Raw genomic sequence first — 26,899 nt, 5'->3', positions numbered from 1 at the left:
TTGGTACCTTAATTTATGTATTTTAATCCACATTGGTCCCTTGACTTACAAAAATATATTATCATAAAGACATTGCCACTACATTCTTTTAGTGGTTTCTACAAACTTAATGTTGATGCAGTAAGTCTGATAAAGGGGGGTAAGTTGGGTATTGATGTTGCGGTGAGAGATAATGACGGTGTTGTAGTTGGTGTTAGTTGCTGGCAAATCTTTTCATTAATTGCCATATTTAGATGTTGCAGAAGTTTTATCTATGCAAAAGGGTTTGAAATTTGTGAAAGACATGTCTTTTCTGAATCTTTTAGTAGAATCAGATGCTTCTAATGTGGTCTTGGCGCTGAATGCTCATCAACGATCTTCCACCTATGTCGGCTCTATTATTGGAGATTGTGTTAATTTCAAAGTTTTTTTTTCGTAGTAAATTTTTTGCATGTTAGGCGTGAATCCAACCAGGCTGCTCATTATTTAGCTAAACATGTTTTTCATAATTTAGATCACATATGGATCGAAGAGACTCCACCTTGTATTTCTACGGTCTTAACTTTTGATTTATTGTCATACTTTCGTTAATAAATTTTTCTTTAACGTCAAAAAAAAAAAAAAATACATTGCCACTTTCATCATCAGGGGTCACTTGATTTAAAAATAGTTCTTCAACCTTGTCTTACTCCCCAAATTTCCATCAGTTTCTTGTGCCCCTAACTTGATGAAGTTGGTTTCTCCTTCCCGAAGTTTAGCTTGACTTCTTCCCCAAGCATGGACGGATGCAAGCTGTACGCTTGTGGCTGCACTAAATTTTGAGAATATTTTTTTTAGGTAGTAGTAATATAGTAATACTATAGTTACAGTTGAAATTTTAACTAAATGGGCTACACAAAACACACAACACTTTTTTATTGTCCCACACATTTTGACACAACATCACACTTTGAATGGTTAAATTATTGTTTAGTTACTTATATAGAGAGAGATATTTTTGTTGGTATTGAAAATGAGAAAATCATTCAATGTATCTAAAATATGGAGAATCGTAGAGAACAATTATGATGTATATTTATACTATTAAAAATAAAATAATATATATATATATATATATATATATATATATATATATATATATATATATATATGTATATGTTTATCTAATGTTACAAATTTATATATATGTGGTGCCCCCACTTTCCAAAATTCATGGATCCAAGTCTTGCTGATTTTGGTTACAAAGGACTTCGTATAACTCACAATACACACACACACAGGACTTCTTCCCCTTTCTTTTCTCTCTCTCTTTAAAATTAAAAATGTTCTTAAGATCATAGACCCATTTGAGATCTATAACGTCCCTTCGGAATTAAGAATACTTTTAGGAGCATAGTCCCTTCGATAATTTATGTCCTTTCAGAATAAAAAAAATAAATACTAAGACCATGGTCCCTTTGTGGTATAATGTCTCTTTGGAATTAAGAATCGTCTTAAGAGCATAGTACCTTTCGATAATTTCTGTCGTTGGAGAAGCTAGAGATTTGAATGGTGGTAGCATCGTATGTTATTGGTCGCAGTACCATAGTATAGTGGTCAACATGCCATATTTGAGTGGTTTCAGTGTTAAATTTGAGTAGTTTGAATATGATATTAAAAGTGTATTTCTAGAACGGATCCTACATAGTAGTACGACTCTAAGACAATGGTAGATAAGGTGTTTTATCTTAGAGACGTCGTGGTTGCAAGTCTACTTACACAACGTTGAACAGTGTCACATAACGTCTTAAAGAGAATAACTTGGTCATGACTCAATCCAATAATAACTTTGGTTGCTAAAAACTATTTTTTGAAAATAGATTTTAAAAATCCAAAAACATGATGTTTGTTTCTTAGTTGTTAAAAAAAAATTGCTGCATCCTTAATTATGTATAAACCAAAAATACCACTACTCACCAAAATAAATGAAGAAAGAAATGGGGTTCAAGTGATCCAATCCTTCAACCCAAAAATACGATTATTTCTTTTCTTTCAGATGACCCAAACGCAAGACATCCAAATTAATTTAAAAATAGATCGCACTTTTTCTTGCGGTTTCTAATTTTAAAAGGAGGTTCTTTCACAAACTCAATATGAAGATATATCAAGAGCAGTTAATTTGAAAAAGATTATGGAGATAGATCATATCTTTCTACAGAGTCACCGTCAAGTAAAGATTTTGAGTAAATAGTATATAAAAGATTATTGGCTTTAATATGTATTTCGTCCCTGCAATTAGGGGTCATTTAAAAATTGGTCCCTGTAATCGTTAATCCTGGCAAATTACCCTTACAAAGTTTAATCATTTAAAATTTCGTCCCTTGACCCACTTAATGACTGCCACATCATCAAATTAGTAAAATGGCATGGGAATGGACAAAAATACACTCATCATCCTTCTTCTTTCTTTGAATAATGCATACGTGCACTGTTCAAACCCTCGTCCTCTTCTCCTTCTTATTCTTCAAACCCCAACCATCACTCAGTACACAGCCTCTTCTCCTTTTCCTTTTATTTTTATTTGCATTTTCTAATCATAGAGCAATTGAAACGGCGGTGTTGCGGTTGATTCCAAAAATGGTTCCAAATTCGAATCTACACCAAAACCGGCGTTTGTGTTGCGATTCAGAATGAATTGAACATTCATAATGTTTCAATTCGTGTTCATAATGAATTGTTCAGAATGATTTCATGTTGTTTGTTTGTTTCTCTGTGTTCATTGGATGATGAAGCAACTCTTGGAATCAAATGTTGGTGGATTTGGAATTCTGGGTTGTATGAGATGAGTCTCTTGATTTTTGGCTTTCTGCTTGCTACTCGCTCGTCTTTCTAAACGTGATGCTAATTTTCGTCGTTGTCTTGTTGATTCAGGTGCCGTCTCCGCCGTGCTTTTCTGTCTTGTTCAATTTCTGGGTTGTATGAGATATGAATGTTGTTCAAAGTTCATGTAAACAATTAAGTTTTCTTTGAGAAAAACAATTAAGTTTTCTAAATAGCAATGTTAACAGAAAAGGATTGAAGTATAAGTTATACTTCCTCAAATATTCAAACACGACGGGAAAGGCATAACAGAGCAACAACAGCAGCAAGAGGATCATGATAGTGGTAGATTGCATAGAATGATGGCTTGGAATGCTAATAATGTTAATGCTAATGCTGTAGATGGTGGTAACAGTGGCCATGGTGCTTAGGTGTGGTAATGAAAAAACTCAAATTTGACAGGACTAGTGAAACACACAAACTATTAAATTTGTCTTTTGCAGCTAACTCTCCTTGTTCGTTTTCCAGAAAGAAAGAGCCAATGGAGCAGGGGTATTTTTGTCAATTTCCATACCATTTTGCTAATTTGATGATGTGGCAGTGATTAACTGGGAATAGGGACGAAATTTTAAATGATTAAACAATGCAAGAGTAGTTTGCAAGGATTAGCGATTACATGTACCAATTTTTAAACGACCCATAATTGCAGGGTCGAAATACATATTTAAGCCAAGATTATTTAAACCTCGTCGTTCTCTTTATGAGGGGGAGACAAGTTCTGCACTTTTTTTTTCCTTAACCATAGTTTTATCCCGTTGAGTTTTCCTGATAAGATTTTTAATGAGATATATTATATTATGATGCAATTTAAATTAAGAAAACGTTAACCCTTTAACCGTACATGATGTGCCTCTCTAAGATCTTATTAAGGAGTTTTTCAATTGCATTACAACTTATTTATAATACACTTTTTTAATTGTTTTTTTTTTCCATTCATGGAAGCAAAAAAAAAAAAACAATTAATTTGATAAGCAAGGGATATTTGGAACAGTATTTCTAGCAGTTCCATGGGCATTTGTACAAAAAGAAGAAGCCGCCTTTTCTGGTTGAGCAGAAACAATGTTGTTTTGTTCCAATAAAATGTCATAACAACCAGAAGAGCTACAATTTAACTGAATAGCTAAGCCGCTAGCAGAAGTTCCGGTAAATCCTCGAAATTTCACTGAACTCACCGACACATTTGCACCCTAATAATTTCAACACATAAATATTATAATTATATATAAAACCAGCCAATACAGTTGAAATGACAAGATTTTACCTTCCGACCAATACCGTAATCCTGATCTATAATTATTGGATTCCTAACATTAACAAGGATGATTTGCTCAAATGTAATCTGTTTTGCATAACCTGATCCACCCTGCAAAAAAGTTGACGATCAAATTGGAACTATGATAGTTTGCGATAATATTTTCAATCATTATAGCCTAAAGTTTCAATCATGCCAATTACCAAAAATAACAATTTGAAGGTGAGTCTTTATACATCAAGATCAATAAAGATGAATATGAGAAGGGGTTGAAGAATGCAAGAAACACCTCCTCGAATGTCTTGCATTGCAGGTAGCTAATTTGGCTACCCAAAAAGTATTTTTTATATGAGTAGGTTAGTATATTTTATGATTAGCTACCTCAATAATATATATATATATATATATATATATATATATATATATATATAGTTACCACAAATGAATTTATTTATCAAAAACTAGTAAAAATAAGAAAGTCAAAGACATCTACTTGTTTGATAGATGTATTTTGTTTTATTTTGACACTTCTAATAGTTTAAACAAGGTCAAATGCATCTAAAACTCATTTAAGTTTTTCATTTTTTCAAAAGTCATCCTTTTTAAGTTTCAAAAGTCCCAAACAAGTCATTTTAGTTTTTGAATCGTTTCAAACAAGTCATATTGTAGATATCATAGTTGGTAATTGCTTCCTTGAACTCATCTTTGGTACCAAATCTGGCTCCAAACACCCACTTAAAATTAGTCATCTTTTTAGGCATGACAAATGGTGGATAATGCTCTTTGTTGCTATCATCTAAATCATCACCATCATCCTCTAAAAGGACTTGTTTGAAACGATTCAAAAACTAAAATGACTTGTTTAGGACTTTTGAAACTTAAAGGACGACTTTGGGACTTTTGAAACTTAAAGGACGACTTTGGGAAAAACGAAAAAACTTAAAGGACCTTTAGATGCATTTAACCTTTAAACAACTATGAACAAAGTTTTGTTAACGTTAAAAATTGTCTAAACAACACTCAAAATATGTTTCATTTTATTTATTTATATTTGGCCCCTTCGCAAAATGGATAGTTTTGCCGCTGCCAATAACGGTGTGTGCCTTGTAGAAGAAGTTTTCCATTCTTTGGAAAGATATAGGAAATTGGAAGTTAATCTCTCTAGGATTGGGTTTATTTGAGTTTCAGTTTTCACCGATTGATGACATGCGAAGAGTGTGGTCCATTGGAACGTAAAATTTGAAGCTTGGAACAAACTCATGCCCTAGTTTGGATTAGATTGAAGCTTGGAACGCATACATGATACATATATTATAGGTAGTATTGAATATGTTTATTAATAAAGATGAAACTTTAAAATCCATATTTCTTTACGAAGTATAAACATATTTTTAATCTTGTTACATATACTCACAGGAATTGTCTTGATTCGTGCTCCATTTTGAGTTTCATTGAATGTGCAATTTCGCACATGAATATCAGAAACTTTATCCTCAGTTCCGTTTTTACCAAGGCTTCCAACACTGATTATTCATAGGATACATATTTCTATGAGAATCATGAAAAAATATAAATACATAATATGAAATTTAACACTACTAACACTCCAAAAGAAATTTGAGGAGGTCAAGAATTCAAACTTTGGCTACTAGTATATCATACTAACAATAAATATTTATCTATAAAAAATTATATTAAGGTTAAAAATAAGATTTAAATATTAATATATATGAAATCGAACTTTAGAGACACAATTTTATAAACCTTATTCCATGGCCAGGTCCACAAGTAATCCTTATAGCATTGACAAAAGTAGAACCACCATTGACTGCAATACAATCATCACCTGTTTATTAAAAACAACGAAACTCAAATTAAATTTAAGCAATATTTAAATATTTTGAGCGTAATAATCTTTGGTAAAAAAATAATTTTTATCGTTTATTTAGATTAATGTTTAGTTCTACTTTATTTAAAAAAATAAAAAATTCTCTCCTATTTCATAACAAATTATGTTTGACTCTCTTTTTTAAAATGACGTTTTTTTTAAGACAAAGTAAAAGTTTATCTTAAGATAACATAAACATGACGTACCAGATTTTATGTTGGAATCATGTATCACAATATGAGTGGATAAAGCAATGTCAAACCCATCAGTATTGGGGCTAGTACCAGGTGAATTAATAGATATATTAGAAAATGTTGCACCATTGCACATATTAACAGCTACATGGGAACGTGGACTATTAGTGATACTCAGATTACTAACATTGAGACCCTTGCATGAATGAAACAAGAAGACCTGTAGCATCAATAAAAATATTAATTTGGTCGTTCAATCACCTTTTTTTTGGTGTGTGTAGGGGGATGTCAATTGTATAAGATGATACATACCCCAGGTCGAGCACATGATTTGCATTGCCACCAAGTCGAACCATCTCCATCGAGTACTCCTCGACCATTACCTTCAATTGTGAGTCCTTCTACAGATTGCACGGTAATCCAATATGACTGAGCTTTCCAACCTACCTTTGAAGGTGCAACTATTTTCCCTTCAAGCTACAAAAAGATAGATGGCAAAAATACAAAACAAATATAATTTCTTTAAATATTTTAAAAGCCGCAATTAAAAATACAATTAAAACTTATACATATGATTATAAGTTTATTGTACTAGGTCTTAAAAGTGAACGTTAGATATACTAAATACCTGAATAAGAATATTTTTGTTGGTGCAAGGACCGCTAAAACTTAGTTTCGACACCATAAATGTTTTTCCTACGGGTATGACCAGTGTTGACATCTCTGCTGCTTTACACGCACTACTCCATGCACTGACAAATGCCTACAATTTAACATATACATATAATTAAGAATATTAAGGGACAGTACAAAATTATAGCCATATCTATAAAAACCATAATATTCTCATAAAGTGAGTTAAAAAAATATATTTTCAATAGAGTTGTCATTGTTTTAATTTATTCAAGGTAAATAAATTAGGTTTCAGAGGGATTGAACTCCGGCATTTGCAATATTATTTAATATCTCATCAACTAAGTTAAGCTCATGGAGACAAGTTGTGCAAGAAGAGAAAAAAATCAAATAATAAAAATGACACAATTTGTTCTCTTAAGCTTAGTTAAGTTGGTGAGGACATTGCATTCAATAGTCATATTCTATCAAAACCATAAACTTTTCATAAAAATACTTTAAAGATTAAATAATAGAAGCGAAAAGGTTATCATGAAAACGATAGATATTAATTAAAATTATGAAGAAATTTTTTATGAAAACATATACGTGTGAATCATGTAACCATTAAAAATAAATATACTTGTGAATCATCAGTTTTGCCATCACCACGCGCACCATATTGCATCACATTATAAATAGCATTTTTAGTACCAACATTCAATCTTGTGGATAGACAAGGTAAAATAAAACCAAAAATCAAAGCATAAGTGATGAACCCTTGCATTTTGATTAGATAAGTGAAATTAAAAGAGAAAAAGATTTCGTGTACGGTTTGTGAAGGGTAGTGTGGGGTTTAAATAAAAGGGACTATGGTTAAATAAAAAAACAGTAAACGGGCAAATACTTTTTTTTTCTTTTCTGACGATGTAAACGGGTAAATACTTTAAATATATGCCTAATCACAAAAACATGAAATATTTGAATTATTATTATTTGGAAATAATTTCAATAAGAAACTAGACCCATAGTTTACATGTATGTGATATTCCGTTTCTATCTTCTTCTTTTTTTATAAAATATTCCGTTTCATATTTGCTTTTTCTCGAGAGGATTTGCTTCTATATTTTCTATTCAGTCAATATACCCTCAGATATAGAAAACTTTTTTTTTTCTTTCTAGAGAGAAATAAATATGAAATTTAAGTGTTTAAGTTTTCCAAAAAAAAAAAAAAAAGCAGTCAACTTATGATTTTCGGCTCTTGCGTTTGAAATAAAATATGGTTGAATAAGAGAATCCACCTTATATATCACACATGCACCTCGACGAAAATTAATCACTATTATACGACGGTGAAAACTTTGCACCAATATCATAGTTACTAAAAATAAAACCAACCTACCAAAGTTTCAATCCTTGCTTGGCGGCTATTGAGGGATCGCTTACCTACAAAATACAATTTGGTAGATCGTGGAATTCTACTTTTGGAGGCTCGGTTTTGTGTTACAGGGTGTGGGCATGTTGAAGATGTGACTCATTTGTTTTTGTCTTGCCCAATTTTCGGCACATTGTGGCCTATGGTGCGGGCTTGGCTTGGTGTCGAAGGTGTAGATTCTCTTGCTATTTCAGATCATTTTATGCAATTTATTGAATATGCAGGAGGCTTGAAATCCCGTCGATCCTTATTTCATTTGATTTGGCTGCAGTGCGTTTGGGTTTTATGGAATGAACGGAATGACAGGTTATTTAGAAAACGTCAAAGTTCTATGCCACTTTTGTTAGATAAAGTAAAATCTCATACCTTGTGGTGGTTGAAAGCTAGTAATGTGGTTTTTAATTTTGGTACACATGATTGGTGGTCGAGCCCGCTTTCATGTATGACATCGATTGACTATGTTGTAATTTGACAGGATGTTGCTCTTTCCGTGATTGTTATGACACGCCTGTTGCTGCAACAATTACGTTGTTCATAGTAATATAATTTATTTTGGTTTCTTCAAAACAAAAAAAAAACTTATGGTTGGGATCAGGAAGCAAAGAGATTAGTCGTTGCAGATAGCCGACCTTTTATTCTAGCAATGCGCAAACTATGAAAATTATATAAAAAAAAAATTGAAAGAAAATTAATATAAAATTTTATAATTCCTTTTTCTAAGAGGAAATTTTCTAAATTTATTTTTTAGAACATTGATTATGTTATTAAGATTTTTTGAAAGCATAAATTTATTAAGATTAAAAACGTCTCCTTCAACATGTTACGCTTTTTTTTTTTGTCAATTCTCATATTTCTAAAAAAAAACTTTAGTAATTCAGAGTTCGACTGCAAGATAAATAATTTACAAAATAACATTCATTAAATCTACACTAAACTTTTCAGCAAACTTTTCAATTGAGTCCTTAAAAAATAAAACTTTTCAATTTAGTAGTCGGTCAGGCAAACACTTATTTTCTTACCCTTTTGTATTTTTTTTTTTTACAAATTCTTACCTCTGCTATAAAGTATAGCATTGATTGTATTGATGAACGAAAAATATTTTTCCATAGTCAAGACTTATATTTTTCAACTGTATTGATGAAAGAAAAATATTTTTCCATCAAGACTTATATTTTTCAACAAATATTTTAAAAATATATTGTAAAAAAGTTCATGAAAAATGTCTTTCTAATTTTTATTGTCAAAATATATAGACTTATGTTTAAAAAAGACTTCAACTCTTCGTCGGATCAAATTGTCCTTCGTCGGTAACTGATTGCATAACAAACACCAAACAAGCAAGGAAACCTTTAAAGGGGTTACTTTGTGCCAAATAATATCATATATGTCAAATCGACCATGTTGCTCCATATTTGACAATAGGTGATACACACCGCTTATTGTGTAACCTTTGCTAGATCAAGATCCCAATCCCATTTTTCTCCCATACCATCATGCGGGAAAAAAAATGTTAGACAACAACTCACATCACTCCCCGCACATGCTCCTCCTCCCAAGCTAGTAACCAACTTTGCCAATTCCAAGCATCTTCTCTAACACCTCACCCTACATCTTAGCCACTGGCGCAGACGATTCTTTGTCAAATAAAAAAGACGTCTATATCTAACAAATAAAAGGCTACTTAACCACCGATCCTTCCACACACAAAAAAAAAAAGGGGTGTTTGCCCCACCATCTGCACCATATTATCGTCAAACCAACTACCTAACCCCACACCTCTTCCAATTCCCATCAACTCTTTCCACCAAGTTGACCACATCCTCCCTCCTTAACGTGACCTCCTTCATGTCCATATCTCGCCACTAATACCTGAAACGTCCACAATTTCCTCTGATCCACATGCATCTTCCAACACCATAGACCCTTTTTAGATAAATAAATAAACAAAATTGAACATACATAACTCACCATAATTAGCTTTTGTTGCTCGAAATGAAACGTTGTCCAAAGCTGCAACAGATGTTGAGAAGCTTGACTTAGGTTCAATAGAAAACTTCCTTGTTCAAATGACTAACTCATGATAACATGGCATGCTCATCTCTTTCTATTTTTGTGTATCATATATAAGTGAGTTTATGTTCTTCTAAGTGTGTTTTTTACTTTCCCTTATTAATGTTTTTGTTAGATTCATCCCTAAGTGGAGGTGGAGTGATGTGCCATGCATGAAGGTGGGAGTTTGGGTATGTCACCTTCATCTAATGTGTAGGAATATGAGGGTGAAGAGAACAGGGGTACACCGTAGGGAGCAAACAAGATCTCCCCTCTCACTCTGATGCTAGGAAATACCTTGAATCACTGAGGAATATGGAAGTAATTGAATAAATATATGATTAGATACATCCTTTAACCCTAAACTCTTGATATTCTTTTTTATGATTGTACTTCTTTATTTTGATTGTTTTGGAGGAAGAGTGTAGTACTCCGTGAATATAATGATATATTTGAAAGTTGAAATTTTTGGCTTTCTTGGTTGCAATATGTTGTGGATGTAATTGAGATATCTTAAGAAAATGTGGTTAAGTATTGCTAGTTTTTTGGTAGATAGACGAAATGGTAAAGTCATTATAAACTCACACATAAGTGGAGGTACCGGGATTCGAACCCCAGTTATGGCATCCGGCTTAACAATTTTGGGATTTTGCCAGTTGAGCTAAGACTTCTGGATAAATATTGCTAGTTTTAAACACAAAAGAATAGTACTAAGATATACATATTGTGCATATTTACAATGTTGTGATTGCTACATGGAGTGGTGACAGATCAAGATTCATAAGTCACCCTCTCTAAACATTTTTCCTATTTTCCTTTTGAAATGAAATTTTTTAGCAGTGAACAATTTCTTCTTGGTAACAAGTATGCTTCTGTCATATCCCCACCCCCCAAACACAACATGGCACCCTCCCCCTGGGTTTGGATATGATTCAAGAATATATGTGGTACAAATCATAATCATGACAAGCTCATACAGTATGCTTTGAACAAAATCATAGTGCTAAAGAGTTACTCCTGTTTTTTTTTGTACAATCATAGTTATAAAGAGTTACTCCTATTTTATTTTTTTTTAAATGAAACAGTGCACCATTTTGAAATACCAGTTCAGTTTGCTTTGAACTGTTTCCTTAAAATCATAGTGCATGCTAAAGAGTTACTCCTATTTAAGACCAATTTTGACAAGTCACTGCTTTACAACCAGCCTTTAAAATTGGTCTAGACCGTGGCTTAAGTCAAGTTTTCTTTAAAAGTGATTGTCAGATAGTTGTGAATGCAGTAAAAATAATTGTTTGTATGAGAATGAGCTAGGTACGGGGATTTATTGTCCTCTAGTGCTAGTTTCATTCAAGATTTTATTCGGAGACAAGCTAACAGAGACATTCATAACCTTGTCCTCTAGTGCAACTTATAAATTTTACAACACTTATTTGAAAATTAATAAATTATATAACTGTGATAAAGATTATATTGTATGGAGACCGATAACAGATTATTTTTATTTGCAAGAGACCTTTGGAACAACGGAATCATCAATTTTTCCATGGAAATTTTTGCAAATAGCAGAAACCTTATTTCTCTTTTGAGAAGAGACAATGTTAATTTGATCCAATACAATGTTGAAACAATCCATGCAATCCAAATCAATAGCAATATCACCGGCACAAGTTCCGTTAAATCCACGATATGTCACATCATTCACTTGCAGGGCTGAATTCTATTAAATTCCACAAAATTCAAAACATAACTTACTATTATATATAATTATATAAAAACAGAAAAATCATATAGTTGCTCTCGAAAGAAAAAAAATAGATATAGTTGAAATGACAAGATATATTATAAATGTAGAGTTAATGTGTACCGTTGCAACTTGAGAACCATAGTGTTGGTCTATAATTATTGGATTGTAAACATTTTTAAGTTGGATTTGCTCAAAAATAATCTTCCTTGCATATCCCGATCCACCCTGCAAATAGAAAAACCTCACTAAGTTACGATTGATTTGAATGTTGTGAAACAATGCTATCTTTTTTTTTACAAGTATGCGTGTGTTAAGAAATTGGTGCTCAAACTCTCCTCATGAAAGTAGTTTATAAGAAAAATCTTTGAATATTTGTATACTTCGGTCTTAAATATAAGGAAAAAAATTATCAAAAAAAATTGAATATATTTAATTGACGATACTTTTTATGTGTGCAGTGAAAGTGCCCCTTCTATTTTGCTTTCATATATGATATTATCTCTATTAGAAAAATAGTAATATATAATTATTTACATAGTTATAATTTACTAATTTCTACTTACATTTGCTAAAGAAAAGGTGAAGTAGAATTATAGTTAGCAAATGTGATCATATGTTGTAATTTCCCACCACAAACTATAGTAGTAATTACTCACAGGAAATGTCTTGATTCTTGCTCCATTTGTAGTATCAATGAAGCTGCAGTTCCGTACATAAACTTCTTCAACTATTTCATGAGAATTATGTTTACCAAGGCTGCCAATGCTGATTAATTCACACATTTTTCATGAGTTTCTAAAATATAATTAAATCATAATAATATCATAGTGCTTATCTAAAAATAAGATAAATATCATATCAGTATAACATAAGATAAATAAATTTCATATCCTTGCTTTTCTTATTTGCATATGAGCTATAAAATGGAATAGAATAAACTATAATTCAATTATTATATTGCATAACCTTATTCCATGGCCGGGTCCACAAAAAACACGGGTAACATTGATGTAAGAAGAACCACCATTGAGGGCAATACAATCATCACCTATTTATAAGAAATAAAATTCATTTTAAAATTGGACATGTATGTTGATCATGGCTATAAAATGCATTTTTGATTTGATATTTGTACTGCCTTCTTTTATAAACAAAGATATGTTATAGAGATTATGATGGATACTTGAACCCAATAAAAATATTTGAATCAAAGATGTCTTTCAATGCACATTACATGTTTAGAACACCGATCAACAAAACTATAACATAACTTCCTTGCCCTATGAGATTCAAACCAACTCTCCAGTATAATGATTTAACAACCCAAACGATAAGAAACCTCACCCTTGAAATTAATTTTATATTTTGAAATTCAAAGACCCCATCTTGCTTTTTCTTCTCCTTCAAGTTGACACCATCTTACAAAAAATAAGAGGCACAAATTTGAGATTTGGCAATAAAAAAAGTGGTGTAGACTAATTTCACACTAACAACGGAAGTTAAACTCAAAACGTTATGGATGACTCAACATCCTTAGTAGCATAGTAACCCTTTGGTTGACAATACATTTTTAGATGCATCTATAAAATATTAAATTGATAGTGTTTATATATAAGAAAAAATAATTTGACTTTGATTACCTGCTTGAATGGTTGAATCTTCTATCACGATATTCTTCGAAGCAGAAATGTCAAATCCATCAGTGTTGGGGCTATGAGCAGGAGAATCAATTACTACATTGGAGAATTTTGCACCGTAGCAACCATTTATGGCTATATGACCTCCCGGGCTATTGGTGATCTTTAGTTTTCTAACACTAAGATCATTGCAAGAATGGAAAGACAAGACCTGTACCATTCAACATAAAATTAATATAGGGAAATGTTAAAGAGTGTTATTGGGGCATTAATATATAATCGCTTAATATCTTATTTCAATAATCTTGTAAAATATTGGTTAACTTCAACACTATTTAAATGGAAGATCTATAAATACTCATGTTGTGCTCTATAAGCCTTAAAGTTTTTTATCAAACCCTAATGAATCCTAAAATCCAACTCACCTAAAAAAATCTTTAAAAAAAAAAAGATAATTAGCATAAAGTGTAGAATATCATACTATAGGTCGAAGGCAACTTATGCATGACCACCATGTAGAACCATAGCCGTCAATTCCTCCTCCTGTGCCATCAATTGTGAGACCATTTACATATTGGATCCTAATCCAACCCAACCCTGATTTCCATGATTTCTTAGGAGGTGCAATTATTTTCCCTTGAATCTACAAGTGCAAAATAAATTAATAATAAATAAATATATGTCCGTTACAGATTGATGCTACAATGCATGAATTTACAAATAGAGATGGTTGGAATACCCCATACTTTGTTTTCTCAATTTTTTTTTTATTGTTCATGCTAACTAGTGTCTCAGATGCATCACTTAAGTAAATTACTACAGAAATATTGGGGTGCGGTTATCATGCATAAGGAATCCTTATGCATCCTGCATAAATCCCACCCCATTATGCCAAAACCATTTTGGAGTGGAAATGGTTTATGTGAGTTGTACTCCAAAACTATTAGATGTACTTAATAGTTTTCTTTGATCCAGCAGGGTGCAATTGAAAACAGAACCGCCGGAAATCAGTCTCGGGTAGAGGAGGCGACCACCATCTGCTAGTGCCAAGGTCACCTAAACTAAACCCAAAGCTCGGATTCAAGCCTCAATCAAGCACTCGAACGCCGCCACAATCAACTCGCCGGTCACAAACGCGACCAAGAAGAACTTCTCCTTTCCACTAATAACAACAACCGCTCCTCTGATCTCAAACCCTCTGATTCCGACCGCCGGGATCGAGACCGTGACCGTGGTCCCGATCGAGACAGTTACAGAGAAAGAGAACGTGATAGAGACAGATAAAGAGATAGGGAAGGAGAAAGAGACAGTGATAACCGAGATCGTGAACGAAGAAACCGCGATAGAGAACGTGAAGAAGAGAAGACGAAGAAACACAAACACAACAAAATCACGTCGCAATCGCTTGAGAAATCTGTGCAACCTCGCCAGTGAAATCACGTCGCCGTGAACCTGGCCGGATTAATCACGCCGGAGCGGCGAGCAAGGGTGAGAATCACGCCGGCGTCGGAGCTACGATGAGCTTCTGCGTGTGTGCGATCAGATTGTGAGAGTGCGATCAAATCTATTGATTGTGAAGTGTTTATGCAGGGTGCATAAGGAAATGACTTATGCATAATAACTTTTGCCGAAATATTGTATTGAGAAGTGATAAATAGTGGTATAGTATTCAACTTTTTAAATAAAATAAAAAAATCTCAAAAAAAAAATAATCTTTCTGGAATTTCAAATAAAGTTCAAAGGTCAAAGTTTTTAACTTCCAAAAAAACAAGTTTTGGGAAATTGAAATTATCTTTTGACCAATTTACTCTTTTTTACAAATTGACCTATTACAACAACAAAAAAATCACAGGTAACGTGTCTTTAAACTTTTCAAAATGAAATCGTGAAAACAATGTTTTGCATTAAAAATGCACATATATCCCCCCATCCCACAAAACAATGGACATTAGGAATATAGCTATACCTTAATGTGAATACTTGTGGCTTTGCAAGGACCACTGAATAATAAGTTCGTCACCAAGAATTTTTTTGAGGTGGTATAACTAGTGTTGCTGCCCCTTTAGCTGCGCATGTACTTTTCCATGCACTTAAAAATGCCTACAATCAATTGAAAAAAATTATTGTTAAGAGTCACTCAAATTATAGAAGATCAAAGTTTCTCATGAAGTATAGATGATAGAAATTAAATTAAGGACAAGAGAGGAATACATATATATACATGTGAATCATCAGATTTGCCATCACCACGAGCACCATATTCCATGACATTAAACGTATTCTTTTTTGTTCCAACTAGATTCCACCTTTGACATATACAAGGTGAAAAAAAACCAAGAATCAAAATACAAGCAATTAGGTTTTTCATGTTTGACACAAGAGTGAAAAACGAATACCCTTATGAATTAGGATTGAGAATTGTTGTGGTTATTTGTGAGTAGTGGTGTAGGGGTTAAATAGAAAATAATTACATTGAATATATTTGCAATTAGGTAATAGGAAAAAAAATGTATACATGCAAAGTCTTTGAAATATTGTCCTTTTATGTAACGGGGCCGTTGAAATATTAATTTCCCATGGAAAGAGTGTAATAATGTATTTGCAATTATTACTTTTTTTTTAATGTATGAACTAGATATGATCCTGCGGAGGTTATTTTCTCAAGATGAACATATGACCGTACGTACTTGGTGGTTGAATTTGAATCAATGACATATGATTAAACTGAAAAAGATATTTTATATATCATTTCATCATAGTGTTCTTCGATAATATGTTTGCAATGACTAGTTTAAATCTTAGTATGCCAATTTTTATTCAACCACTTTCCCTTCAAAACTACGATTAAAATTAAATATTCAAATACAATTACAAATACTAATATCTTGAGATATATAGAATAAGTTTTCTTTAGCAGACCATTGATTAAAATTATAGACTCGTATCATAATTATTTTCTTAATCATTGTATCAGTTGTTAAAGTCGTCTATTTTAGAGTGATTTTGAAGGTTTAGACATATTCATAAAATTCAATTTATATTATTGTAATACTTTCAGAATTAAAAATATATTAATCTTAAACAAGTCATAAACATTATTGACTTCCATTTTCTCTCCAAAAAAAATTATTGACTTCCATTTTAAAAAAACTATTTACTTCCATTTATATATATGATAGTGACTTCCATAAACTAGGTTGACTTCAAGAAGGAAAAAAGTAATAGAATTCAAGAAGGAAAAAAGCAATATAATTAATAGAGAATATGCTTTAACTTTTTTTCTTGACTTCATCTCTACCTAACTATTTTTTTTATAAGCAATATTTACCTAATTAACTAATGGCTAACTTTGTCAAAAAAAAAAAAAAACTAATGGCTGATATTACACATGAAAAAATTAATGACTAATATAATTTTTTCATATAAACTCCAATTAAGAGATAAAAGAAGACAAGATTATAAAATTTTAAATGGAGTATATTATGTTATCTTTTAAAGATACTAGAACTATTGTACAAAAAAAAAAAATTACAAGAACTATTTCAAAGTTAATGGTTAATATCGTTAAGGACAGTCACAAAAGATGTAAAGATGATTCCAAATGAGAATCACAAATATTATCATTTAGAGATTATATGCACCCTCTAAATATTATGTTCTCGTCAATGGAAAGTTTATTGTTATTAATAAGTCTCCACGTGATCAAAGACTTTGAAGGAGTAATGTAAAGCAGCAACTTCATTGATGTCGAGGATTGATGCAAGGTCGAGACCTCTTTCAGCAGTAGGAGAACAAACTTTATGTCAAACAACGGTAAAACTTTCTGTTATTAATCTTAGCAATGCATGTTTTGGAAGTCTTTTCAGGAACGATAGCGGTATTTAAATTTATGGTTTTTTCGGATTTCATGGTAGAGTTTCTAATTTATTGGCTAAACTTTCAGCTATATGGAGAAGTCTTCAAATAGTTTGGGATCTTAGTTATAGGTCTATCATCTTTGGAATCGGATTCCCAGACAGCTTTGGATTTGATTGCAGGTACTACACGGAATGATTTCCATCCACATGCAACTTTACTCTCTTCAATTAGAAAGTTCGCCTCTCGTGGTTTCCTTTACCCATTGACTCCTTGAAAATATAGACAGCTCCTCCTCCTCAATTAGATGCTCCCTCCCGTCCTTATTATAAGAAAAAAATTTAAAAAAAAAAATTGGTTCAATTTATAAGAAAATGTCACAAATTTTAAGATGTAGTTATTGCTTAAGAGACTTTCTACCTCCATTTAATGTTCCTTTTTTAAATATTATTGAGAGTATTTAATGTTTCACAATTTTTTATGAGGATATATTTGTAAAAATATTCAAAAAGTTACATTAATTAATGAATGTATTGGTTTTGTTTCCTATAAAAGTAGTGATATTTGAACAACTATTTTCTACAACTATCATGATAACTTATTTTTCCTCTCTTTCTATTAATCAAAAACAATGGAGAAAGAAAAATGAAGAGAGAGAATAAAAACATAATGTGAGTATGAAAGAGAGGATTGTCAAGAAGTTAGTTGTAGAAATATAATTTCTCTTCCTATAATAAAGACGGGGAGGGAGTATCATTTTACTTGAAAATATCTCCTTGAACGTTAAGGAAGCGGATTATTTATTGTATAAAATTGCATTTTCAGAATTCGAACTCTAAATTCGAACTCTAAAATCAGGAAGACAAATTACAAAGTTCTAACATTATAGTTTTTTTTTATAGCTATTTTTACTAAAAGAGTCGGCCTCGAATTTCACATGAACGGCCTTCCAAACTTGGTTCTCCCATTTCAATATCATCGAGATTTTGTCCCTTCTTTTGGCTTCTATGGTTAGCATGACCGTTAAGTTAGTTTATCAAATGAAAATGCTTAAGATAGCGCCAAATAATAGGGTGAGAAGATCACAAATGAAAGTCCACTGCGAACACTATCCCGTGTTTGCCGGCCTTCGTGAGGAGTTTTTTAAGGGATCAATTTTTCTTTGATTCTGTGTTGTTATATAAATTGAATTCAAATTCAACAATTTAGTCAACAAAAAAATATTCAACGATCAAAATCCAACCCAGTATCTAAAATGGCGCAAGCAAAGAACAAGCAAGTAATTCTGAAACACTATGTGTCTGGTTTTCCTAAAGAATCAGACATGAACATCATTGACAGTACCATAACTCTCAAGCTTCCACAAGCTTCCAATGATGTTCTTCTGCTCAAAAATCTCTACTTGTCTTGTGATCCTTACATGAGGAATCTTATGAACAGCCCAGAAAACTGTTTCTATCGTCGTAACTATAGTCCTCAGTCTGTAAGTCAATTTATTTTTCTGGGTCAAACCCTTTCATCGTATGTCAAATTGAGCCTTAAAGTAGCTTTTTTGAATGTGTTAATTAGTCTCTGTATTGCATGGATCAACTTGTTAGTTGGTTTACTGTTTTGATATTTATATGATCCATTTCTTAGCAAATTATTGTTTTTGGTGACTAATTTGTGTTAATTGACTAGATAATGTTTGGGATGAAATTGTGTGTTTATATTGATTATTGTGCTTTTTTAATAATTTTTAAAAAAATATTGTGGTTGAAATGGAGAAAAGTCTCTGGTGTTTTATGTGATACGAAAATTTTATGAGACGGCGGTACGACCGACGATGTTGTATGGAACAGAGAGTTGGGCAGTGAAGAACCAATATGAGAAAAAAAATAAGTGTAGCGGGATGAGAATGTTGCATTGGATGTGTGGTAAGACTAGATGAGATAGGATTAGAAATGACAAATTAGAGAGAAAATTGGGGTAGCACCTCAAGTAGAAAAGATGGTGGAAAATAGGTTTAGGTGGTTTGATTATGTAGAGAGAAGACTTGTAGATTTTGTAGGAAAGAGAGTATATCAAATTGAGGATAGTCTGAACACTAGAGGAAGTCCTTGAAAAATTATAAGACAAACTATTGAGCAAGATCTACAGATTAATCAGTTTGATCGAAATATGATTTCTGATAGAACATTATGGCATAATTTGATCCTTGTAGCTGACCCCACTTAGTAAGATAAGGTTTGGTTGTTGTTATTTTGGTCTTCAACTCTCTAGCTCTTGGGGGAAGTCCCCTGGTATTCCAATGTTCAGGCGATCATGGATTGTTCTAGCCAAAACCGGAATTCGGGTTTTCCTGAATGATCCATCTTTAACTAGAGCTCACAAAAAATATTGCATATGAAATTCTGTTTATTTCCTGAGTTCTTTTCTTGTTAGGAATTTCAAGGAATTGCTGGATATTGGAAAGTGGTTATGTGATTTGGGCTTAAAATCCCTTGATGTGTAGCTTGTGATTAGAATTTTAGTTTTATTTTTAAGTCGAGATTGAAATTAATCAAAGAATAGTTGCAACATTGAAATTGTGTCGTGTAGCTACCGATGATTTTTGCATAATTGCAGCCAATTGCTGGCTGTGGTGTGTCTAAAGTTGTGGAATCTGGACACAAAGATTATAAGGAAGGTGATTTAGTGTGGGGGTTTACTAATTGGGAAGAGTACAGCTTGATCCCTGCAGCTCAAATACTTTTCAAAATTGAACACACAGATGTTCCTCTTTCGTACTATACTGGAATTCTTGGTATGTATTCAACAATTTCAATTTATTACGTTGATTTTGTAGTCAAGAATGCACTTGATGTGAGTATGATATCAAGGCCTTAAGTTATGATGTTTTCATGTGCTAAATGACTCCTTTCTTTGTTTAGTATCTGCTGGCTGTTTGGTCCTACATTCTTTTTCCGTTTTCTTCTTTTGTTCAGCCTGCTTTGGTTTGGAAAAGAACCAATATTGAATGAGTCATGTACTTATTAGGAACTGAAAGTTCATTGCTTTTATATAATCTTCCCATCTTATAGTTATGATATCTTCTATTTTATGTTTTATTTTTGAGTATATATTATACTTATTAGGAACTGCCATTCTGTTCTGCTTTTTTGATATATTTTGTGTTTTTGTTTGAGCACAGGTATGCCAGGAATGACCGCTTATGCTGGTTTCTTTGAAGTAGGCTCTCCGAAAAAAGGAGAGAATGTTTTTGTTTCAGCTGCTTCTGGTGCAGTTGGTCAACTTGTTGGACAATTTGCTAAATTGCATGGTTGCTATGTTGTTGGAAGTGCTGGAAGTAAAGAGAAGGTATTTATCTGATTATGTTGTTATATGTGCATATGCCTCCTGCATAAACGATGAATATTCTGGTTTTTAAGTTATACTGTTTTGAATTCTCTAGCACCCACACTTCTGATCAAAGGCATGTCTGGTATCTGACACCAACATAACACGTGTAGTTACATTCAATTAATTCATTTTCTCAAATTATTACCGGTGTCATTGTCAGTGTCGTAGTGTCGTGTCCTGTGTGAGTGCTTCATAGGTTTTGAATTTCCCTAATTACAATAACAACAATCAAGGTCTTTGCTCAATACTTATATTCCGAAAGTACTGTTACATTGCAAAATTACTAGAATTTGCCTAAATATATTAGAAAATTTCAATTCTACAAGTGTTACATAGTTAGCCTAATCGAAGAAAATTTTAGCAGCCAGCAGAAACAAACAATAGTTTCTTAATTCTTGGGTTAGGAATGATTTGTTGTAAGTTGTAACTTGAAAACGAGTATGATTACCAAGAATCCATTTAGTTTCTTTTTATTGACCAACAAAAATATTGTCTTCCTTTACTTTAATGTACATCTTTTGCAACCAGGTGGATATGTTAAAAAATAAATTTGGATACGATGAAGCCATTAACTACAAAGAAGAACATGACCTCAATGCAGCATTAAAAAGGTCAGTACATAAGTGATGCAGTCGAAATTTTTTAGTTCAATATGTTTGTTGACATGAAAAGTATAGTTACCGTGTTACAATAAACATGAGACATACCAGTAACCGGTGGATATCAATTTATGTAAATTAGGTACTTTCCAGAAGGCATTGACATTTACTTTGAGAATGTTGGGGGAAAGACACTTGATGCTGTACTCTTGAATATGAAACTCCATGGCCGCATACCTGTGTGTGGAATGATCTCACAGTATAATCTTACTCAACCTGAAGGTGTCACAAATTTGGCACATATCATATATAAGCGGATTCGTATGCAAGGTTTCACCGTAGCTAATTATTATCATCTATACACCAAATTCTTAGAGTTTGTCCTGCCTCATATAAGAGAAGGTAGGGTTGTGTATGTGGAAGACATAGCTGAGGGTCTTGAGAAAGGTCCTGCAGCCTTGGTTGGCATCTTTAGCGGTCGCAATGTTGGTAAACAAGTGGTTGTTGTTGCTCGTGAATAGAAAGCATTTGTTTTTCCTATGTTTTGTTATGTTGTCAATTTTTTCAAATCTTTTCTAGAAAGTTTAGCTGTCTTTATACCACCTTGGTAGTCATCTTTTTTCATATCTATGAATATATGATGAGACTGTGTTCCTGATAATCCAGGGAGCTGTGTAATCTTTTATGGTGTTATTGTTAGAGAATAAAAGCATTTACTTCCTTTTCTGCATTGTCATCTCACAATTTTTAACTTGGATTAATCTAGGTAAAAAATTTGCTACTTTTCTGCATTCACATGTATGGTATACTCCAACACCGACACATCACATGTGATTACATTCAATCAGTTTTTTTCTCGACGCGTCCTGTGTTTGTGTCGGTACTTCATAGGTTCTAAATTTCCCTAATTACAATAACAACAATCAAGGTCTTAGTTCACCAAATATCTTACAATATTTCAGTTATGGAAGAAGTGTATACGTAGTTAGCCTAAATGAGGAGAAATGTAGCAGCCAGCAGGAACCATTAAAGCAAATGGATTGGATGATTTTTATGTTCAGTGGATGAATTGAATTAGATTATTTTAAACAAATTTTAGTGGATTTTTAATGGATCAATGAATTGTTTTAATCTCTTAGTTCAAATCCATTCAATTTATCAATTTTGTCACCCCTATTTGCAACTAAATGATGATGCTTTCATTTGATTTTTGTGTTGAATGACAATCCCTCTTTATATAGCCTTTTGCAACAATCTTTCTGCATTTTAACGTGGATTGTAATTGCATGTTTCAATGACATTTTAAATAAAATTAGGGGTATAAGTACAAAACAAATAACTCAATGAACATGACGATTCAATTCAACCCAATTAAATTGGTTTGATTTTTCCTTCTATCTTAAGATCAAAACTGAATAAAACTAGTCAAAACGCTACCTTTATTGGTTTGAGTATTGGTTTAATGTCATTTAAAACTGATCACCTAAGATCCAAACCACTTCATTTTACTTTATTATGATTTCTTTTATCTTAAGAAAATATGTTACTAATATAGTCTCTTTTTGGTGTAAATCAGGTATCATCCACGAGTAATTTACGGAGACTAATTCCTCGAGCATTATGATACCCTTAAATATGAAGAGTTTCTGTATTTTGACTCACCCCAAATGGGAACAAGTTTTTATTTTTGACAAACAAGTGTGAACTGCTGTTTTTTTCTTTTCTTTCTCGATAATAACTAAAAGTGAATGTGTACAATTTATAAGGCCGGATTCGGAGTTTTCTTTCTCACGTATTTATTGGACTATAACCAACCAGTCACATTCCCATATATGAAACACTCATATATATTTAACAATTTTCTCTAATAACATCACAATCACACATTAATCACATTTCACACCTACATTTTTTTCCTTTCATTTTTCTGTTATAAATACAAGAATCAGATTCAACAACAATAAAAAAAATCAATCTAGTAACAAAAATGGCTCAAGTAAAGAACCAGCAAGTGCTTCTGAAACATTATGTGTCTGGTTTTCCTAAAGAATCAGACCTCAACATTGTTGATAGTACTATAAATCTTAAGCTTCCAGAAGGTTCCAATGATACTGTATTGGTTAAAAATCTTTACTTGTCTTGTGATCCTTAAATGAGGACTCTTATGAGTGACCCAAAAGCTTCTATCAATCCACGTGCCTACGTTCCTCAATCTGTAAGTTTATGGGTGAAACCCTTTTCAGTATTTGTCAAATTATGCCTTAAAGTAGGGGTTTTTATGTGTAAATTGGTCTATTCATTACATGGGTCAATTTGTGTTATTAGTAGGTTTTCAATTTTGATTTTTATATTATTCATTTCTTAGCAAATTGTTATTTTTGGTGATTAATTTGTTGTTTTAACCCTCCGGTCCTGGTGGAAGGGGGTACTGGTAATTCGCAATTCTCCGGCCAGGAGATTAGTAAAGTTGGAATAAGAATTGTTCTAGTCATGATTCAAATTCGGATTCTTCAAGAGAATTTTGGTGACTAATTTGTGTCTAAGGGCTAAAGAAATATTTTTAGCATTAAATTGTATGTTCGTTATGATTATTGTACTTTGTATATTTATATTATTATTAGTTTTGGAAAAAGTTTCCATGTAAAATTTTGTTTGTCTGGTGAGATTTTTTATTTTTGTTGAGAATTTGAAGTGCTGAATACTGAGAAGTGGTTAATCTTATTTGTACTTCAAATCTCCTAAACTTTGTGGTTGTAAGTGGTGACTTGAGATTGAAACTTATCAAAGAATAATTGCAATATTGAGGTTGTATTGTGCAGCTACTGATGATTTTTGTAATTGCAGCCGATAACTGGTTATGGTGTGTCTAAAGTTCTAGAATCTGGACACAAAGATTATAAAGAAGGTGATATCGTGTGGGGGATAACTAATTGGGAAGAGTACAGCTTGATCCCTGCAGCACAAATACATTTTAAAATTGAGCACACTGATGTTCCTCTTTCCTACTATACAGGAATTCTTGGTATGTGATCCACAATTTCAATTTTTTATGTTGATTTCTAGGCTCTAGCACAGAGTGCACTTGATGTCGGTATGATATGAATGCGTCAAGTTATGATGTTTTCATGGGATGAATGAGAGTTTACTTTGTTTAGTATTGTTACAATGGGGTTAGCCATCATGGAAGGAATAGACATATTGTGTGAGAGAGTTGGTTGTCTGGCTGTTTGGTCCTAAATTTATATTTTTCTATTTTCTTCTCTTGTTCATTAGCTTTGGTTTCAAGGAGATTCAATATTAAACCAGTCTTATAGTTATCTGGAACTGATCGCTTAATGTGTTTGTATGCTCTACAGCTATTTGTGTGTATAATCTACTCAACGTTTGTAGTTTTTATGTGCAATTTTATGTTTATTTTCTGAGTATACATTATGCGTTTTCAGAATGAATCTTAGTATATAGTATGCAACTAAGCTTATGAATGTTTGTTTTGTAGTTTTATGTCATTCTGTCATGCCTTTTTTACTTATTTTGTGTTTTCTCTGAAAACAGGTATGCCAGGAATGACTGCTTATTCTGGTTTCTTTGAAGTAGGCTCTCCCAAGAAAGGAGAGAATGTTTTTGTTTCAGCTGCCTCTGGAGCAGTTGGTCAACTTGTTGGCCAATTCGCTAAATTGCATGGTTGCTATGTCGTTGGAAGTGCTGGAAGTAAAGAGAAGGTATTTATCTAATTATTGTTGTTACATGTACCTGCATAAATGAGTATTCTGCGGTTGAAACTTTTCCTGTTTTGAATTCTATAGCACCCACACTTTTAATCGAAGTCCTGTATGAAGTCTGACACTGACACGACACATGTGATTCAATTATTTTATTTTCTCAAATTATTACCAGTGTTGACGGTCAGTGCCCTATGTACACAAGTACTGTAATATTACAAAAATAACTTGAATTTGCGTAATTATTAAAAATTTCAATTCTAGAAATGTTTACATAGTTAGCCTAATTGAAGAGAATTGTAGCAGGAACCAACAATAGTAGTTGCACAGTTGCACTTCTCTTAATTTTTGGAATATGGATGTTTTGTTGTAACTTGGAAAACAATATGATTAATGTGTCCCCGGAAATCAATTTTTGTTTCGTGCTATTGATAAGTAAAAATACTCTGCCTTCCTTTTACTTTAATGTATATCTTCTGGAACCAGGTGGATCTGTTGAAGAATAAATTTGGATACGATGAAGCCATTAACTACAAAGAAGAACAAGACCTGGATGCAGCATTGAAAAGGTCAGTTTAGAACAGTTTTGCAGGAGAAATTTTAGTTCAATATGTTTGACATAAAAAAATATAGTTACTGCGTTTGTAACACGAGACACTCAACTAACTGGTGGATATCAATTTGGGGAAATCAGGCACTTTCCAGAAGGAATTGACGTTTACTTTGAGAACGTTGGAGGCAAGACACTTGATGCCGTACTCTTGAACATGAAACTACATGGTCGCATACCTGTGTGTGGAATGATCTCACAGTACAATCTTACTCAACCTGAAGGTGTAACAAATTTGGCACATATCATATATAAGCGGATTCGTTTGCAAGGTTTTGTCGTAGTTGATTACTATCATCTATATGCCAAGTTCTTAGACTTCGTCCTGCCTCATATCAGAGAAGGGAAGGTTGTGTATGTGGAAGACATAGCTGAGGGTCTTGAGAAAGGTCCTGCAGCTTTGGTTGGCATATTTAGTGGTAAAAATGTTGGCAAACAAGTGCTTGTTGTTGCTCGTGAATGAATGCAGATGCTTTCATTTGATTTTTTTGTGTTGAATAACAAGCCCTCTTTGTATGGCCTTTTGTGTTAATCTTCCTTCACCATAGTGTTGACTGTAATTGCTTACTTCAGTGACATCTAATGATAAATAAGATCTCTATTATATGCTTCTTCATTGTTTCTTCTAATAGTATATTGATAACTTAATTCAGTTTTATTTAATTTAAGTACGACCAATAAGTTATTAACTATAGTTTAATGTTGGCTAAATTACATCTGAGGTTATGTACGTTATTTAATTATAACAAACTGATCCTTCAAGTTTTTTTTTTTGTATCGTTTATACGATTTAAAGACAAAGTAATTAAGAAAATAATTATACGTAAAGGTTAATTAATCCTAACATAATTACAATATAAAATACAATAATGAGAGAATCACAACATATCATAACATCCCCCCTCAAACTCAAGTCGGTGGAGCAGTAATCAACTTGAGTTTCGAAACTAAAGTGCGGAAGCGACCAGGAGACTGAGCTTTTGTGAACAAATCTGCTGGCTGGTCAAGAGTGCCAATGGAGATAATATGAAGTTCATCACGAAGGAGATGCTGACGAATGAAGTGACAATCAATTTCAATATATTT

At 32.5% G+C, this 26,899-nt stretch overlaps 3 protein-coding genes across 3 annotated transcripts; 2 read left to right on the top strand and 1 right to left on the bottom strand.

The window, feature by feature from the left end:
• Positions 1–3,797: 3,797 nt before the first annotated feature.
• On the bottom strand, positions 3,798–15,915 carry LOC25500200 (probable polygalacturonase At3g15720). Its single transcript, XM_039828704.1, has 14 exons — positions 15,871–15,915; positions 14,131–14,292; positions 13,653–13,860; positions 12,979–13,060; positions 12,669–12,777; positions 12,133–12,237; positions 11,782–11,985; positions 6,801–6,935; positions 6,485–6,649; positions 6,185–6,392; positions 5,855–5,936; positions 5,505–5,613; positions 4,100–4,201; positions 3,798–4,025 (listed from the first exon to the last, which is right to left on the bottom strand). Exons 1-14 carry the CDS (start codon positions 15,913–15,915, stop codon positions 3,798–3,800), a joined length of 1,944 nt encoding a protein of 647 aa, XP_039684638.1.
• Positions 15,916–18,392: 2,477 nt separating this feature from the next.
• On the top strand, positions 18,393–22,214 carry LOC25500199 (2-alkenal reductase (NADP(+)-dependent)). Its single transcript, XM_013588545.3, has 5 exons — positions 18,393–18,987; positions 20,112–20,289; positions 20,677–20,843; positions 21,414–21,496; positions 21,627–22,214. The coding sequence occupies exons 1-5, from the start codon at positions 18,760–18,762 to the stop codon at positions 22,003–22,005; spliced, it is 1,035 nt and encodes a 344-aa protein (XP_013443999.1). The 5' UTR covers positions 18,393–18,759; the 3' UTR covers positions 22,006–22,214.
• Positions 22,215–23,353: 1,139 nt separating this feature from the next.
• On the top strand, positions 23,354–26,429 carry LOC25500198 (NADPH-dependent oxidoreductase 2-alkenal reductase). Its single transcript, XM_039828745.1, has 5 exons — positions 23,354–23,699; positions 24,329–24,506; positions 25,037–25,203; positions 25,690–25,772; positions 25,898–26,429. The coding sequence occupies exons 1-5, from the start codon at positions 23,637–23,639 to the stop codon at positions 26,274–26,276; spliced, it is 870 nt and encodes a 289-aa protein (XP_039684679.1). The 5' UTR covers positions 23,354–23,636; the 3' UTR covers positions 26,277–26,429.
• The last annotated feature ends 470 nt before the right edge of the window (positions 26,430–26,899 follow it).

Source organism: Medicago truncatula, chromosome 8 (assembly GCF_003473485.1).
Source record: "Medicago truncatula cultivar Jemalong A17 chromosome 8, MtrunA17r5.0-ANR, whole genome shotgun sequence".
Taxonomy (NCBI): Eukaryota; Viridiplantae; Streptophyta; class Magnoliopsida; order Fabales; family Fabaceae; genus Medicago; species Medicago truncatula.
The sequence above is the reverse complement of the archived record's forward strand: the minus strand, read 5'-3'. Positions and strand labels throughout refer to the sequence as shown.

Bases quoted from the DNA above. Each gene is read 5' to 3' on its own strand.
- LOC25500200 (XM_039828704.1), bottom strand. From the start codon at position 15,915: ATGGAATATGGTGCTCGTGGTGATGGCAAATCTGATGATTCACAT. The intron at 14,293-15,870 runs GTATATATATGT...TTGCACTTGTAG, and splicing joins GCAAATCTGATGATTCACAT to ATTCAAGGGAAAATAATTGC. The intron at 6,650-6,800 runs GTATTTAGTATA...ATCTTTTTGTAG, and splicing joins ACAAAAATATTCTTATTCAG to CTTGAAGGGAAAATAGTTGC.
- LOC25500199 (XM_013588545.3), top strand. From the start codon at position 18,760: ATGGCGCAAGCAAAGAACAAGCAAGTAATTCTGAAACACTATGTGTCT. The intron at 18,988-20,111 runs GTAAGTCAATTT...GCATAATTGCAG, and splicing joins GTAACTATAGTCCTCAGTCT to CCAATTGCTGGCTGTGGTGT. The intron at 21,497-21,626 runs GTCAGTACATAA...TATGTAAATTAG, and splicing joins CTCAATGCAGCATTAAAAAG to GTACTTTCCAGAAGGCATTG.
- LOC25500198 (XM_039828745.1), top strand. From the start codon at position 23,637: ATGAGGACTCTTATGAGTGACCCAAAAGCTTCTATCAATCCACGTGCC. The intron at 23,700-24,328 runs GTAAGTTTATGG...TTGTAATTGCAG, and splicing joins GTGCCTACGTTCCTCAATCT to CCGATAACTGGTTATGGTGT. The intron at 25,773-25,897 runs GTCAGTTTAGAA...TGGGGAAATCAG, and splicing joins CTGGATGCAGCATTGAAAAG to GCACTTTCCAGAAGGAATTG.